This window comes from Pollachius pollachius (genome assembly GCF_949987615.1).
Source record: "Pollachius pollachius genome assembly, chromosome: 5".
NCBI classification, from domain to species: Eukaryota; Metazoa; Chordata; class Actinopteri; order Gadiformes; family Gadidae; genus Pollachius; species Pollachius pollachius.
This window is the reverse complement of record NC_136938.1, coordinates 5,250,661-5,268,195: the sequence shown is the minus strand read 5'-3', so window position 1 is coordinate 5,268,195 and position 17,535 is coordinate 5,250,661. Positions and strand designations below refer to the sequence as shown.

The following is a 17,535-nucleotide window of genomic DNA, read 5'->3' as shown; positions in this document are numbered from 1 at the left end:
AACCTAATATATATTTATATTTATAAAAACACTATCATTTTGTCCCCTGGTCACACTGAACTTGTTTGTGTGTATAAGCTATATGTACATTTTGTTGTGAGGGAGTTTTTATTTCCACATCTGACTGTATTTACAGAAGTGTGTGTGTGTGTGTGTGTGTGTGTGTGTGTGTGTGTGTGTGTGTGTGTGTGTGTGCGTGTGTGTGTGTGTGTGTGTGTGTGTGTGTGTGTGTGTGTGTGTGTGTGTGTGTGTGTGTGTGTGTGTGTGTGTGTAGCGTTGCATCTGATGTCAATGCGAATGCTAAGACATAGCAGCAATGTGGAGATCCAGTCGGGGCTCTGAAGCGTCGCCCTGTCCCGTATGAGTGGCATCGTGTGTCCTAGGGTACCCTCTTTTGCAAACGATTTCGCTCTCAACCGCACAACTTAACACAACGAAAAACAATAAGATACAGAAAGAAATGTTAACTATGGAAGTAAACAAAAAAGTACAAGAGACAGAAACAACGGAAACGAAAAAACAGGTTAACACTAAAGAGGCCCTAGGAATGCAGCAAACACGTATGTCTTTTCTTCTTCCTTAAATAAAATAAAAAGTAAATAGCGTTCGAAGTTCCGTCGTTTTGATTTTGATGTTTTTTCTATAGGTTGACATGAATACACAGATGTTAAACCGTCTAGAAGAAATCAGTGTACAAATATTTACAGCCAGGCTTTTTGCTTATTACAGAGCTAAAGCATCACATAAACATTGACAGTTTTGTTATATCTAATACAGACGGAAAATAACTTAATGCCGAGTTAAGGTTATCTACTCAGATAGTCTAAGTTTCAAAAGCACATTTTTTAAGCACTCGTATACCCATTCTGGCTTTTAAACAAAGAAAACGAACTGTTAATGTTTCCACTTGGTTTCAAGCAAGGTTATTATCACTAATAAATAAGCTCATTAAAACTTTTACATGTTGTACATTGTACAAAAAAAGCTACTTGTCTTCACAACTGTCCGTAAAGTTTTCGACGGCAAGCCAAAGCAGTTCCCATCAGTTCATTTTTTCTCGCGTTTGTCCTCGCTTGTTCTCGCCCTCCTCTCTCTGTGTGTAAAGTACGACTGCAGGGCCTCCGTTCCCCGTCCACGTACGAGCGACCGGCAGCGCTCCCCTAGTTAGTGGCAATCTCTTTATTGTCCTCCATGAAGCGGGTGAACCGGAAGTGGGTGCCGTTCTCCGTGTTGGCCATCTTTTCCAGGCCGGCCAGTGCGGCGTTGGGACCTGCCCCGTGCAGCTTGTCCAGGCTGCCCGTCAGCCCCCCGATGGGGGAGCAGCCCCCGTTCCCCAGGCTGCCAGACATGGACGGCACGCCTCCGCTCTGGATCACCGAGATCTCGTTGGTCTTCATGGCCAGGCCGTTGGAGAAGGCGGCGGCGTACTGGTTCCAGAAGCCGGTGGGGTCTCCGTTGCTGAGCCTCGAAGGCATTTCCTTCTGGAAGATCTCCGGGAACTTGATGGGGTTGGTCCCCAGGAAGGCCATGGGGCCGTCCACCGAGAGCCTGCGGCCCCGTCTGGCCGGGGCGCTGTTCCACATGTGTGTACCCATGTGAACCTAGACAGAACGATGGAGAGAGAGAGAGAGAGAGAGAGAGAGAGAGAGAGAGAGAGAGAGAGAGAAGTGAGGGAGAGAGAGAGAGAGAGAGAGAGAGAGAGAGAGAGTGGGAGAGAGAGAGAGAGAGAGAGAGTGAGGGAGAGAGAGGGATGCAGGGAGAGAGAGAGAGATAAAGCAGTAGAGAGGGAGCAGTGAGAGAGAGAGATGGAGAGAGAGAGACAGAGCAAGGCAGGAGACATTTAGTAATGTTTACAAAGTACGAGCTGCACACATGATGATGCAATGGAAAAAGAATAATGATGCCTTGGTTACAATTAAAATAGCTTGACACTCTGGATGTGAGCGCATGGCCTACTTATTATTGTGATTGGACGAGAAACAAAGACTTTAATCTAAACCTTAATTTTCTCGTCTCGCGAATGGGCTGATGACGTTAAGAGCCAAGTTTTGCGGTGTCTGCCTCCATTGCTCAGACTTTAAATTGCATCTGTCTTCTGACTCCTGCTGAAATATTTGGTTCAGCGGGACAACAATTGTCTCTATGTACATCTTCTTGTAGAGGATGAGTATAAACAACTGTGGAGAATGGTTGCCTCTAGTTACCACCGCTAATTCTGTTAACTGCCCCTCTCCCAGCTGTTCTCAACTAATCACATTCTCCAGTTGCTACCTAATAATCATATTAATTGGGTGATTCAACCTTTCCATCGAGGTCCCTGTTCCTCGGCAAGCTGTTTCTGTCATCCATAATACATTACCTCCCTCTAACACCTTGTCTATCGACAACTGACCGCTCGCCTCGAGGCCTAAATTGTACACCTACTATACTTCATCTACTTTCTGTGCTCATGAAGAATGCAGCTGGATATGGATGTAACATGGACGCAGATAGATGTGGCCTCCCGGTCTTACCTTCAGGTTGCCTTTGGTGGTGAAGGCCCGGCCGCAGATGGAGCAGGCGAACGGCTTCTCCCCGGTGTGAGTTCTCTCATGGATCTGGAGGGCGCTGGACGAGGAGAAGGTCTTCCCACAGGTGTTGCAGTAGTGCTGCTTGGGAGTTCGACGCGGCGGGGCGTTGGAGAGCACAGGAGAGGTGGAGGCCGAGGAGGTGACCAGGCCGGGGGGCATCTCCCTGATCTCTGGGTGGAAGCTGCTGAAGAACCCGTTTACCTCCGGCTTGATAAGGGAGCTCACAGAGAGGAAGGAGGGAGTGGGGCTGGAGCAGATGCTGGTAGTGGAGGGCTCGAAAAGCTGGGAGGGCAAGTCCCTCATCTGATGCGTGAGCATATGCTGCTTCAAGTTGCCTTTGGTTGAGAAACCTCGATTACAAGCCGTGCAAATGAATGGTCGTTCTTTGGTATGGCTTCGATAGTGGATATCCAAGGCACTCTGACAAGCAAATGTCTTCCCGCAGATGTCACAGGCTGTGTTTCTGATGGTGCTCCGCTCACGGAAGGGGAACATCATGCCCAGTGGTTCTTTCAAAGGATTGACAGATGTGAGGTCTAGTGCTCCTATGCTGGAAGGGTGAGAGTGCATGAGACTCGCACTAATGTGCTCCAGGGATAAGGCCCTCTGATGCCTCTCTTCCAAGCTGGGGGATTTACGCTGTTGTGGCTGCCCATTGGTGGGGGATGGGGCCTGCATGGAGGAGGTAGTTTCTGAAACGGCTGGACTCCCAGGGCTTTGACTTTCACCATCCCCTCCCAGAGATGAAGAGTCATTGGTGAGGCAATCTACTTCCATCGAACCGTTCAACATTGCCCTCATACGGCTCATATGATGTTCGTCGGTTACGTTATTCTGGTGGATGATCCCATGATGCTCCTCTCTGGCCCTGTCTTGCACGTCTTGGAGAGTCATATCAGGAGCGGTCGGGGAGTTGCACAGACTGTCGTGGAAGGCATCGGCAGACCTGGGTGTGTCCGGCACACTGCCGTCGAGGCCCTCCTCCATGCCTTCAATGTCATCTGAGAAGGTATCGAGGTCATCAAAGTTGGTCTCCTCGAAAGAGCCTGTGTCAGAGACTATGGACTCTTGGTAGCTGTCGGGCAGTGGGGTGTTGGGGATCTGCCCCCCCATGTGCATGCGAATGTGCTGTTGCAGAACCACAGCGTTAGTGAACTTCTTCTGACAAATTGGGCAGGAGTGCTGGACTCTCAGAGGAGGCATGGCCCTATGAACACTGTAGTGAGTTTTCAGATTACCCTTTGTGGTAAACGCCCTGCCACAGACTTTACACTTGAATGGCCTTTCCCCAGTGTGAGTGCGGTAATGCATTTTCAGAGCGCTCTGACAGCTGAGTATACGGTGGCAAATGACACATTCATTTGGGTCTGTCACTTTTCTGTCAATGTTCTCCACAAGCTGTTGTAGCTTTGAGGTCTCTGAACCTTGGAGGGGATCCAGAATGCCCCCAAATGGGAACTTAGCCTTGAACTGATCAGACATGAGAGGCATTAGAGGGTTGGTCATCATTGGGGGGCTGTTTGATGTGGTGTACTCTGCCATACTCTCAAAGGTAGAGCTCAAACTTGCTGGAAAGCTTGAGGAATGACTGCCTTCTTCAGATTTCCCGTTTGAGGTAGGCAGGGTTGCACTTTCTCCCTCTTCCGATGCGCCATCATTGCTTTTGGTCGACAGATCAGCACCTGAGTCATTCTTTGACGCTATCGAAGGGCTTGTTATGGCTATGGAATGATCCTCTTTTTTAATGAAATGTGGTAGGCTAGGCATTGTTGGTGGCAGCAGCATGCCAACAGATGAGGTCAAAGTGGACAAGACTGGTTTGCTGTCCAGCCAGCTGGTGACAGGCTTTTCAGGGGGCATGGACATACCATAAGGAATACCTGTGCTTGTCGGTATGTTATCTAAATGTTCAGGAACGGGATATGGGTTCATCTGAATGTGTGGGTACTTATCTTTATGTCGCTGGAAATGGACCTTCAGGTTTCCACGGGTTGAGAAGCGGTTTCCACAGATGTTACACTTGTATGGTCTTTCCCCAGTATGTGAACGCAAGTGGATCTGCAAGGCGCTGTCGCTCCCAAAGACCTTGGCACAGAACCTGCACTTATGCTTAAAGAAAGCTTCCTCTGAGCTGCTCTTGTGTTCAAAAGAAGTTACGTTTGGTGGTTTGCCTTTCCTCTGTTGCGCCAGTGCTGCTAATGAGCTAAGGTCTTCAACAGTGGTGCCAACACTCGGGAGAGTGCTCGAAAACATAGAGTTGCCAGGTGGGGGCTGAGGTAGAAGTGGATTCACTGCAGAATTTAACAGGCTACCTATCCCAAATGCTGGCGTAGAGGACTTAGTAAGTGAGGGGTTGCTAAGTTGAGAGTGGAGGCTGCTTAAATGAGTGGGCCTCTTGTCAGAGGAATGGGCATTGATTGTTGTTGGCCCTAGTGTGCTAATGGTCTGAGATGTCTCACTTCTGCCAGGGTTAGGCTGAGGTAGCTGTGCTGCTGCGGCCAGCTGTTTGAGGCTGCTGATACTGGCTGACTGACTAGCCAGGCTCTGTGCGAGGCCCGCGGCTGCAGCCAGCTGCTGGGAGAGATGGGAGCTCAGCGTGGTCAGTGGGCTGGCAGTGGACCCCATTGTGCCTGGAGTAGAACTTGGGGGTGCTTGCATTTCAGGAGACTGCGATGCCAGTAGCAATATGTGGTGGCGGATCTGCTCGATGAGCTGCAGCTGGTGGATCTGTTGCTGCTGCAGCGCGAGGAGCTGTTCCATCAGAGCGGGCACGGCCACCCTTGGTGCCCCTGGGGTACGGGTGTCCTGGGAGAACTGCGCAACGGCCACTTTGGTGCTCTGGAGGTTTTCAATGATGACGTTGCTGTTGATCATCGAGAAGTTTCCCAGGCCGGTCAGATTGCCGAGCTGCGGGGGCTGAGGGGCGGAGATAACGGAGGTAGCCGCGGCGGGGCCTGAGCTCTCCCTGCCGCCGTGGTTTCCGTCGCCGTCGTCGGGGCTCCCGGGTTCCGTGTGACCGCCCTCCTCCTCATGGCCACTGCTGACGTCCACGTCCATGGATTCTGCTTTATCGAGTATGATGGACTCCAGAAGGTCACCGCCCTCAGCCTGATCGGTGGTATTAGCCGTGTCATTCATGGGGTCGTCGGGATTATGGGGGGGGGATCCGGGTGAGAAGGATTCGGCCGGGGAGGCGGGATTTTCATTCACTATCAGAACTAATTGATTCTTAGTGCAATTCTTCTGGTGTTCTTCAAGATCCGATATCTCAAAGAACTCGGCGCAACATCTGCCGCAGACGTGGGCATCTGACTCCTTACAGGGGGGGTCTTCCGAGCAATGCTCTGTGTCCCCTGAAAAACAAAGAGGGGAAATAGGGGATTAGTGATTAGAAATGTTTTACAGCTGAAGAAGCAGCTTTATCTCCCCGCATTCCATTGTGGTTAATCTTAAGTTAATCAGTTTTGCACATATCCCCTTGATGTGTTCACAAAAACAAGCACTGAAAAGCAACAATAAGCCACAAAAAATGAGAAGGAGCCCCCATACACTGGGTCCGCTTCTGTAACATGATAAGAGGAGAAACAAAATCAATAGCACTACTCATATATTGCTGAAAAGTGATCTTTGAAGATGTACATCTGGGTTTCATCAGTCCGATAAAAGGGAATCATTTTCCTCAGAGAATCCATGAAAATGTCTAATACTATGAAGTAAGGACTTTTGGTTTTAATGAAATTTTATAGAAGGGCATTGATTTCCTATATTCCCTGCCCTTCAAAGTCCACATGTCCACTTGCTGCAAATCAAGCATTTGAAAGACTTGTTCGACTTTCAATTTGCTGTCAACTTTGCTCATTTTCAGCTAACTATGGCCATCTTGGACAGGTTATCTATACAACCAAAATAATTTGTTTCTGTTGAGGCTGCAATCACAGCATGAGACGTGAACGACTGAGCCTTGGGTTACTGGATGGAATCAAGGAGTTAACAAGACCAATGCAACATGAATATCCACTAAACCCATCAAAATCCACAGCGTATTTCCTATGTACTTCAAAGAGATTTGACCCTTTCTCAAATTAATTAATTGCGTACCTCTTTTTTTAATCAATCACTGAAAAAAAAGTTTACCTTTAATTCAATCTTTTAAGCATATCCAGTGTCAAGAAAAAAAAAAGGCAAATATATTGTTTGTTATTTTTTAACTTAAAAAAATGTATTTAATGGTAAGTATGAACAACCGAGCCACCGTGATTGAGAGAAAATGCAAAGCAAAACTGCCTCCAGGGCCATAGGGCTGCAGGCCTTTCTGTCCCAGTAAAACATTGCTGTTTAACATACGAGTTGATTTACAAATTGCATTCTCTATGAAGCCTTTTCATCGTGGCTCTGGCCTCTCAACATTTTCATCAGGGCCGAGGATTCATTTGCAAATGAAACTCCCGAGAAGTGCAGCCCTGCCCCACAGAGAGACAGGATGCCTTCCCATTGTTCCCAGCATGGGAGCGGCGAGATGGACAGCACAGCCTTGCCCTGCTCATCTCAGCCGACTCAAAGCAGATCCTGTTTAATTCAGGGATTATCTCCCTCAATGTTTCTCTGCGCAGGACATCAGATAACACAAAGTTGCCATGACAGCAAACCCGGGCCCTCACACCACCGAACCATGCACACAGGGTGGCGGGGAGGGGGGAAGATTCCACTTTAATTATAACTTTTCATGTGACACCCCTCCTTTTCATCCCGCTCCTACACACACACACAAACACACAGGCAGGCGAGTGTGTGCGTGGCACAACAGTGTTAATCGTGGAACGTGTGTTTCATTTATCATGTGAGAAATGTGAGGCTTATGCAAACACGTTCCCACTGTGCTGACTGTGTACACAAGTTAGTGTGAAGAAAACAGAGTCACCTTAACTGGCGGGAGGATTAGTTTAGAATGAATTGAAATCAGGTATTTATTAAAAAAATGTTTTCATGAAATTAACCGCAATGGTGAGAATTAGATAGAAAGGTAAAAACTAAAATCAAGTGTGTGAGTGTGTGTGTGTGTGTGTGTGGGGGGGGGGGGATGTGTGGGTGTGTGTGAGTGTGTGTATGCATGTGTGTGGGTGCGTGCATGCATGTGCAAAACGTGGGGCGCAACACTAATGGATATACATTGCTTGGATTGCTTGTGACATGCATTTAACACGTTTATCCAACGTTATTTTAATTATATTAAATTTAAAAAATTTAAATCCTAATGTTTTTTCAATGATTGAGTTGTATAAGGGTTGCATCACAGTTGCAAAAATTATTAGTCTAGTTAAAAGTGACAAATTGTGAGATTTTACATGTGTCCATATTCCATTTAATTGACCACAGAAATTATGTTTCTGGTTACAATATAAAAATAAATATAAATGAAATATTTATGAAACTAAATAAATGCTTTTATAATAAAAACAACGCACCGCAAATTGATTCAAGGAAATCCGTCACCATATTTTTAATGCAGCCGCTCTACGTTGATGTTCACTTTATTTAAAAATGTATGCCCCAGGCATATCTTCGATTGTCTTTCTTTGATTCTTCTGTTTGGTCATCACCACTTTCAATTTAAAAGCTGCACACAGATGTAACAGCATCTGAATAACCATACAGCATTACAGCGAATGCAATACAGAGACACACTGCTGTGTGCCAGCCAGCCAGAATTCTTCAACTTCCACTACTGGAAGTTGAAGAATTCAACATGCTTTTAAGAACCGACATGTAGAGCAAGTGCAGATGCAATCATTAGGCTTAATTCCCGAAATAGCAAAGGATTATCTCCGGGTAAGAAATAAGATAAGGTCAAGTCAAGTCACTGTGAACACAACCTCTCTGACACGTATGTACAACATTTACAAAAAAACAAACGAGAAAACAACGGAAGCAGGTCAGAGACGAAGAAAGTGCTCAGGACAGATGCTCAGAGAGTCTCGGTTAAAGAGCAAGAACACAAACGACGAAGAGTACAGAAGAAGAAGAGTTAACAGAGAGCTCTGAAAGTTCCTACGTTCTCCTTCTGTCTGCAGGGGGCTGACACACACCTCTGGAAACCGCAGAGCGCGAGAACTTCTCCACGCAGGGTCTGTCCACCATCTCGTATCCAGCCTGCCTGCAGCTCCCTCCCTTCCCCTCTGAACACTAGATGGGCTTCCGCCTGGTCCTCAGACCCCAGCAGTCCTGCCCTAGTGACACACGCTCCACATCGAGCAGGAGAGGAGGTGGGGGCCCCAAATGAAAACAAGTCCTTCTTGCTGGATCTAGACTTCCACTATCTAAACATTGGCAAAACTACAAGCGACTGAATCTCTGTCGTTTGTCGGGGACCCACGCTATGATGCCATGGTGTCTGGTGGTGGTGGTGGGAGGGGGGGGGGGGGGGGGGGGGGCTGTGATAGGGCCAACACCAAACACTGATAAGGACTCACTTACTCGGTAACACAGAAACAGTCAAACATGCATTCACACACACACACACACACACACACACACACACACACACACACACACACACACACACACACACACACACAAACACACACACACACACACACACACATGCAAACACACACACACAAACACACACACACATGCAAACAAACATACATGCGCGCACACACACACACACACACACACAAACACAAACACATGGACAAACCCGCACACACATAAACAAATATACACATGAGCACACACACACACAAACACACACAAACACACACACACACACACACACACACCCACATGTATACGTATATATTTTTATATAATACACATGTACACACACACACACACACACACACACACACACACACACACACACACAGACAAACAAGCACACACATAAACAAATATACACATGAGCACACACACACACACACACACATACACACACACACACACACACACACACACACACACACATGCGTAGGGTTGAGCTAAATAAAAGTTGGAGGCCTCACTAAGTTGCCTGTGGTTTGAGCAGCATGGCCGGTGATGAGGTGCAGGGGAGCAAACAGGGCCCTGAACTCTACTCACCTCCCAACAGAGGGACTCTAACAGAGGTTAGGACAGCTCACGTCCCTCCCTCTGCGATGGTCTCATTGTTTCACAATGACAGCCGCCCTTGGTTCCACTGTTTTGTCTTCTGCGTGCATGTGTGTGTGTTTTTTTTTTTAAACCTTCCATGTTTAATCACGACAACAATCGATAGAGTGGAAAGATAAGGATATGACTCATAGTCCTCGCGTGTGTGTTATTTAATATAGGTATGGTATCGACACATTTGGAAGCCGTTGATTTGCTGACGATAGCGATAAATATCCTATTGTCTTTCTTTGGTGATTGAGTTAAATTGTTTCAGTGGACCTTTACGCACGACCTGAACAAAAATCGGAATTAACTACACCGATGTGACGTTTCCCAGGAGCCATCCTCCAACCGTCAACCATTTCACCACGGAGGGCCTTTTCACCTTTTAGTGGTAAAAGTAAATAAAAATATATGATTGTTTAAAGCGCAAAAGATTTTTTTTTAGGAGAATACAAAATAGACTTTAATTATTAACTCCAAAATAATTTCTGAATCGACACTCATAGATTATCAAGTGAACGGACAAATGATTAAATATTATGAATCTTTAGGCCGAACTGTAAAATCCCAGGGCTCTTCGTGTGAGTGTGAGGCGGATAAAACACCTCCTAAGAGTGTCGGACGCCTACTAAAATTAAAATCCATAGCTGTACCTAATATTTAATATTTACCATAGGCCTTTTTTGCACACTGACGATCGTTTATTAATCAATAGAAGCAGACCTATTTGTTCTTATTTTTGAGTTAAGGCCACCAACCTTAAGAGTGTATTGAACCATTCGATGTATTTTCATTTGCATACACCCGAATTCAATTTCGTTCAGCAAAATTTAGGATTAATGTTGACGTTGATATTTTGTTCAGGGTGCAATTTTAAAGTACACTTTTTTATCGGTTCGCTGCTGTAAAGACCAGCATATAGGAACTAGGCTACAGGCCCACGGTCCTCAGAGCTGCTTACACCGTCAGAGGGAACCAGCAGATGGGTCCAATGCGGCGAGACACGGGACATTTGGTTTAATAATAGGCCTCACTAAAAACACTATTTCTTAGTAGCCATACACAACATAAAAATATCAAATTAAGTAGCGCTTGGAGGCAGGTGGCTTTTAAAAATAGCTGAACTGAAGACGGTTCCATCGGTGCGCAAGTGGATGGCCATCCGACATAGTAGGCTTATTGCAAAGTTGATTTAACAGTAAAACCTGGCAGGAGAATAAATCCGGGAGGGCAAGGGGAGAGCTAACATGAGAGAGACCGATAAGGCTGGAGATACTTAATCATTGCTTTACACGTACACATCCATAACTTTATCTTATTTGAAAGAAAGGTTGTATTATCTCGGGGTGGTCTTTACAAAAGGCCAAAAAAGAAAAGACTATGATTCGAGCTGGACAAGGACCGCATCTGGCATGCAAGGCGACCGCGGACAGCCTACCCCTGTGTGTCCCCGCTCCATGAAGTATGTTAGTCCCCGAATAATAACCAGGCGAATAGAAACTTCTAGATTCGGTCTCAAACGACTGCCGTACAGGCCTGTGTGACAGTATGGGATGAACCGTGCGTTGATCCATCGTGGAGCAGTGGGGAGACTTATGTCGAGAAGAGTTTGGAAGAACATATAGTTTGATTCAGAGATCCACTGGGCAAAGCGTAATAGTCTAGTGTTTCGGTGTGGGAAGTGAATACCGTCTAAATGTACCTTTACAAGAGTGGAACACTTATACTGCACATTAGTGATACCAGAAGGTTTACTCGGCAGTGACAAAAATGATAACTTTGCGCAAAGTCGACTTTAAGTAAAGTCGAAGCCACTACAGAAAATCTTGTGTAAGAGCAATATCACCACAAGTTTAAAATGATCCTTTTATATCCAAAAGTAGGCTTCTATAAAGTATAATTTTGCGTAAATGCAACTTTTACGCATAACAAACCTCCCTGTTCGTGATTAAAAACCAGTACTGGCTGTCTACGTATATACGACGTGTTAATAACACCGTCCACTATCACCATACTGTATAAAAACACGCAACCCAACAACATCTAAAAGCCCCAAAACGGTGAGAAATGTGGAAGCTTGGATGCAGAGATAAGTAGGCAGTATGCACTCACCATTGTGCTCCGATAAGGGCACATGAGGGTCGGTCTGGAAGTGTTGCGGCTTCGCTTGTTTCCTCCGCGACATGCTGGCTGGCACATCAGCGAGCAAAGAATAAAAAATGACTAAAAAATCTCCTCAAAATTACCAAACTCCAGCCCATCCACCGCGCATGTGCCCCGTTATGATTATCAATAATGCTCTGCGATTAATCATACGGGGGCTTCTTTGAAAGGCGATTGGCACCTCGCCAGCCCCCTATTCAAATGAAGTCTCTTTAATCAATTAGCTCCTGATTTGCTGGGGACTCTTGTCTCTCTCTCAGCTCCCACCCAATGAGTTGATCTGTGCAGGAAGAAAGGCTGGGTTTTCCAACTCCCTTTGGATACAGTTTAACCCTTCTTAGCAACCAGCTGGTAGCCTCCGCGTAAAGCTTATCTCGACTACTAGTGGAATGTCATCGCAGTGAGTCTGTGGAGCGCGTCTTTCATATTCAACACGCAGCGAGGAGTCGCTCTTCAAACGGATCGGGCCAACTTGCTCGCCACGGAGATCGCCGGGATCTCCCGAAGTTCTTTGCCTCAGACTGTGGCCACAGTTGTTGTGACACCGTCAACCGCTCGTCCAACAGTCGCTGTAATTCAGATCTTTATGTTTTACAAAGACACCAACTCCCCGCCGAGCCTCCGGATAGACCCAGCGCACTTCCAGGTTGAGCCGAGCGAGATCCGTGCGTAATAGCACCGTACGCGTTCCCAAAGTCCGGGCTGTAGGCTACAGAATGTCCCAATCGGTTTCATTTGATTGTTGTAGAAGGTGGTTAGTAACACGTTTCATCACACACTGCATTCCACGAATAAACAAACTTTGAGGGCCCGTGTAGCACTGTGAGAATTATTGAGCCCTGCCCATCTTTGCTTTGATTGGCTGCGCGGCTTTTCTATCACTGGTCTTCGAAGATGCAGCCCCCCCCCCACCTCCCTCCCGCTCCCATCCCCTCCCTCTTTCCCTCACTCGCCGCTCACTGCCTTTCTCTCCTCTACGGTTGCGCACAACGAATCTAAACGTTTAGCCTGTGAGACAGCCGTCGACCGAAACCAGGAGAACGCGAACCGCGATTAATAATTTGAATCGAATTAATAGACGGCGGTTGACATTTCTTTCCACATTTTTTCCAGCAGTTTACCGGACAGTAGACTTCATCTACCGAACGTAAACGTGTTACCGGAGCGCAGAGCGTCGCTTCGCGATGGTTGAGACACCACGTTCTGTGTGTCGCCTGATAGTCTCTGCCGCCGCCGGCCACTTTCAGACCCACTTCACCAGCCCAGGCCAATTGTACAGCGATGTATATATATTTATTTATACATGTATATATATATATATATATATATATATATATATATATATATATATATATATATATATATATATATATATATATATATATGTGTGTGTTTATATATATATATATGTATATACCATTAGAGTAACTGTGTTTTTACTGTAATAGCCTACAGTAATGTACAGTTTGGGGAAAAAAAGTGTATACTTTTTTAACGTGATTGTAACAATGTAATAATAGCAATAACAATAACAATAATGATAATAATAATAATAATAATAATAATAATAATAATAATAATAATAATAATAATAATAATAATAATTATTATTATTATTATTATTATTATTATTATTATTATTATTATTATTATAGTAGTTATAATAGTATAATGATATAAAAAAATGCTATTAACAGCTCAAATGATTGACTAATAGGGGCCTGTCATCGTTGAGGTGTGTTTTAAGAGGGCAAAAGGTCCCTGAGGAAGTTGTGGCGGTGGCCCGGGGCCAGGGGAGCCGGTGAAAAAGACAAACGAAGCCCTCAGCCCGGTTGATGTTGAGAAATGAAGATAATAACGCTACTATAGGTGATGCTTGGGATGCCATTATTTTTCACTGAATATTTAAAGAGCAGCTGCGGGCTAGATGGATCTGGTGCTGTCTTTTGTCAGCTATCTTTTAGCACGACTAGTCTTACTGTTTACTTATTTATGACAAAGGAAAGAGCATGAGATATAATAATAAAAAGAGAGTCTTGAAGTGATCTGCGCACAGAAGTCACAGAAGAATATCATAATGATAATTATACTATCAAAAACAAATTAATGAAAATACACATAATGTTAATAATAATAATAATATTAACAATATTGTTTGGTCTGTTTTTAACTTCAAATTAAATTATCAATTGATAGAAATCAAGGCTAAGTTTCCTCACGCATAAACGTGAGCCGAATTGAAGACAGCAGACGTTCATTAGCAGGGGAAAACGTGTATCAGTGTAACGGTAATAAACCAACGTGCACCAACGTGCACCAAACATGCATTTGCTTGGGAGGAAAAGGTTCTGCAATATTGTAATGTCCCAGGCGGGAAAATCAATGGGCAGTTAATTGATGTGAGTGTTGGTGTGAGATTGTAAACAGGGTGATTTGCAGCGCAGCGGAGCGAGCGACGTTTTAAATGAGCTCGGGACAGAGAGGAGAACAATCAGGAGCAGAATGACGCAAACGGCCGCCGTCCGGGACCCGGCAGCACTAAACAACAACAACAACAAACTAACTTTACAACTGGATCGCAAATGATGCACACTTTCTAGGAAACCCATTATTCAAAACCTACAATGAAAATTTTAGGCAACATCAAATGTAACCCTGATAATTCATAATTGACCAGACATAATGTCTGATTTGGACTTATTTAATACAAAAACAATGCAAAAACAATCAAGACGACTCAGAGAAATAGAGTGGATGGGGAAATAAAACAATCTGCTCCGAATGTGCACCGAAGAGAAGCGCGTGCACCTCACGGGGGGGGGGGGGGGGGGGGGAGGGGGAAGCCATGGGACGATCTGGCGCGACAAGCACGCGCGTCTGTTACGCGCAATCAATACGACGCGGAACATATCAGGAAAGGTCCCGCGTGGAGCCATCATTCACTGTTATCACTGACGTCCAATAATTGATCATGGCTCAGAAACACAGAGCGTTTGACCGCATAATTGAATAGTAAACGGACTCCGCGAGCCCCCGTGGGTATGATACCCCATCCCGCGAGGTTTTCTCCTCTCCAGAGAGGGTTATTGGTGTGACACTGCCGCATTCAACATGTGGTGGGGTCACTGTTCACACGTTCACTCAGAAGTCGGGGAGAAAAAACCGTGAAACTTTTTAATAGAGCTTCTTCTGTGAGGGTGTTTGTATGCATGTTTGTGTGTGTGCGCGCGCAAGTGCATGTGTATTGGTCGTTCTCTGTATTTGCATATATGCTGTATGTATTGCGTTTGTCTTCATACATACATTTCCAAAACCAAAAAGGCCTGATGTATATATATATATATATATATATATATATATATATATATGTATTACTCTTTCAATGCATTGCATAAACTCAAACCAAACATAAATTCCCAGCTGATAGAGCTGTGAGCAGATAGAGCAGGGAGCTGCCGCGTCCAGAAGTGGATATTTCAGTTTTTGGTCTTCATTCATGTCGTGATCGCTTGTAACTGAAAATATACAGGAAGAGTGCAATCCTTACACATATACCTAATTTGTTTCGATTTTTTTCATTCAAGCAACGACTAAGATCCCAACGTCACTGTCAGATGTGTTCATGACACCTGCTGATAATCATCTTTAGTTCGGTTCTTGTTAAAAGTGATAGGTTTAAACTTAAATGGAGAACATGTGCGAGACAAATTGTACATGATGTGTAGTCTACTTGAACTACAATACATATCAAAGTGTACTTACAAGTGTACTTACAGGGCACTTGTAAGTACACTTACATAATATATTATAATAACACTTATAACCTAAGGTGTACACTTAAGTTATACAGATACGGTTATTAAGTGAAATTCTCTGTGTGTGACTTCATAATATTTTACTGTATTGTGCTGTATAATTACTGCATTGTATATATAAGTACTGTATAAGTAATCTACGTATTATACGTGTGTGTGTGTGTGTGTGTGTGTGTGTGTGTGTGTGTGTGTGTGTGTGTGTGTGTTTGTGTGTGTGAGAGAGAGCTTTGGTGCTAAAAACCATTACATTTGCATGCAGACTTGCTTTAATAAATACTATGGCAACGACATTAATTAGGGGAATGCATCACACCATCCTCATGAACTGTAGATAACTAACATACTTTAAAGCCTAAATAAACAATTAAAGCAAAACTATAGACTGGACCAATACCGACGAGTTCAGAACAAGCAACTCATGAATATTCAAATCCTGCCCCACACCATCCAGGGTTTGGAGTCCTGCTCGCTACTTTAGACGATGCCTGGAGAATAACAACGAGTTGGATCATTCGTCCATCTAGGTCAGCTGCAGTAGTGCGCGTTTGTGTGTGGGCGTGCGTGTGTGCTTAATAACGACTCCCCCGCAGCGGCAGACATGGCTGTGAGTGTGAGTTACGGGAATATATAGCCATATAAATTAATATATAGATAACAAATCTATATATATTTCATATATTTTAAATCAACAAAGATAAGTGTACTTAAATATATACAAATATAGAAATATTGTTAATCTATCATCTTATTTTATTAATACTCTTATATGAACAAAATCAATAAAGTATTTATAAATAAACATTCCCAAAAAATTATTAGCATTTATAAAAACGTTAAATCAAAGTCAAAATAATTTATAGCAGCACAAACTCATCTACACACACACACACACACACACACACACACACACACACACACACACACACACACACACATACACACACACACACACACACACACACACACACACACACACACACACACACACAAACACACACGTTATTATCAACAATGTGTTTATCAAGAAGTGGCTGTCCTCATTTATAGCGCGCTGACGTCTTACAAAAGGATTTAGTCCTTGATTAAAAGCTTTTACTAAAGCTGGCTGCGTGCATGTATAAAATAAATAAATACACAAGACAGGGAGTCGCGGCACTGGTCAGTAACCCTCTTCAGCTTTGTTCTCCACGTTAAGCAGCATGCACTGGTAATGTTTTAAACATCAAATCATCTTAAAGCTGCCCTCACTCCTCCCCACAACACACAGCGTCTAATTGGACTCCCTCCTCACAGGGCTTGATGGATGCTCGCTCATCTCGGACAAGGAAACATATCAATTGCCGCGGCGACCATCCATTGTGTGTGAATAAACCTCAAATTACTTAGTCTTCCTTTAGATAATCACGACGCCGTGGTTAAAGCTCTCTCTCGGCGGGCCGCTTGGCAGGAAGTGGCGTATGAAAAATGGCCGGCATTAACATTCAGTACCTGCTTACCTGCAGAGAATGGCCCCCATTAATGAAGAGATCAACCACTCTCTGTTGTCCTGCCAGCGCCCTGCCGCCACTCGGGGGACAGAGTGGGTTTCCCCCCCCCCCACTCACTCTCCCCTCCCCCGGTCCCATTGTTGCCCTCTGACCACTTCCTGCCGCATCTCTCCGTATCATGGCCTCTGTTTGTTTTACCATTATCTCCAGTGCGGTGAACTGATACACACTCACGTTCCTTTCTGCGGTGCTGAGACAACAAGACGACGAGGAGTGGTGTCACACTCTCAGGCTTTGACCCCCCCATCCCCCCCACAGAGCCTAAACAGGTATTCAGCCAAAGCTGTGTGGTACCGTTTTGAAGTGTGT

At 44.8% G+C, this 17,535-nt stretch overlaps 1 protein-coding gene across 1 annotated transcript; it reads right to left on the bottom strand.

The window, feature by feature from the left end:
- Positions 1-323: 323 nt before the first annotated feature.
- Positions 324-12,555, bottom strand: sall1a (spalt-like transcription factor 1a). The gene is made up of 3 exons (XM_079736262.1): positions 11,814-12,555; positions 2,514-5,923; positions 324-1,601 (listed from the first exon to the last, which is right to left on the bottom strand). The coding sequence occupies exons 1-3, from the start codon at positions 11,884-11,886 to the stop codon at positions 1,161-1,163; spliced, it is 3,924 nt and encodes a 1,307-aa protein (XP_079592388.1). The 5' UTR covers positions 11,887-12,555; the 3' UTR covers positions 324-1,160.
- Positions 12,556-17,535: the final 4,980 nt, after the last annotated feature.

Bases quoted from the DNA above. Each gene is read 5' to 3' on its own strand.
- sall1a (XM_079736262.1), bottom strand. From the start codon at position 11,886: ATGTCGCGGAGGAAACAAGCGAAGCCGCAACACTTCCAGACCGACCCT. The intron at 5,924-11,813 runs GTGAGTGCATAC...TTTGTTTTTCAG, and splicing joins GCCCTTATCGGAGCACAATG to GGGACACAGAGCATTGCTCG. The intron at 1,602-2,513 runs GTAAGACCGGGA...CGTTCTGTCTAG, and splicing joins CCACCAAAGGCAACCTGAAG to GTTCACATGGGTACACACAT.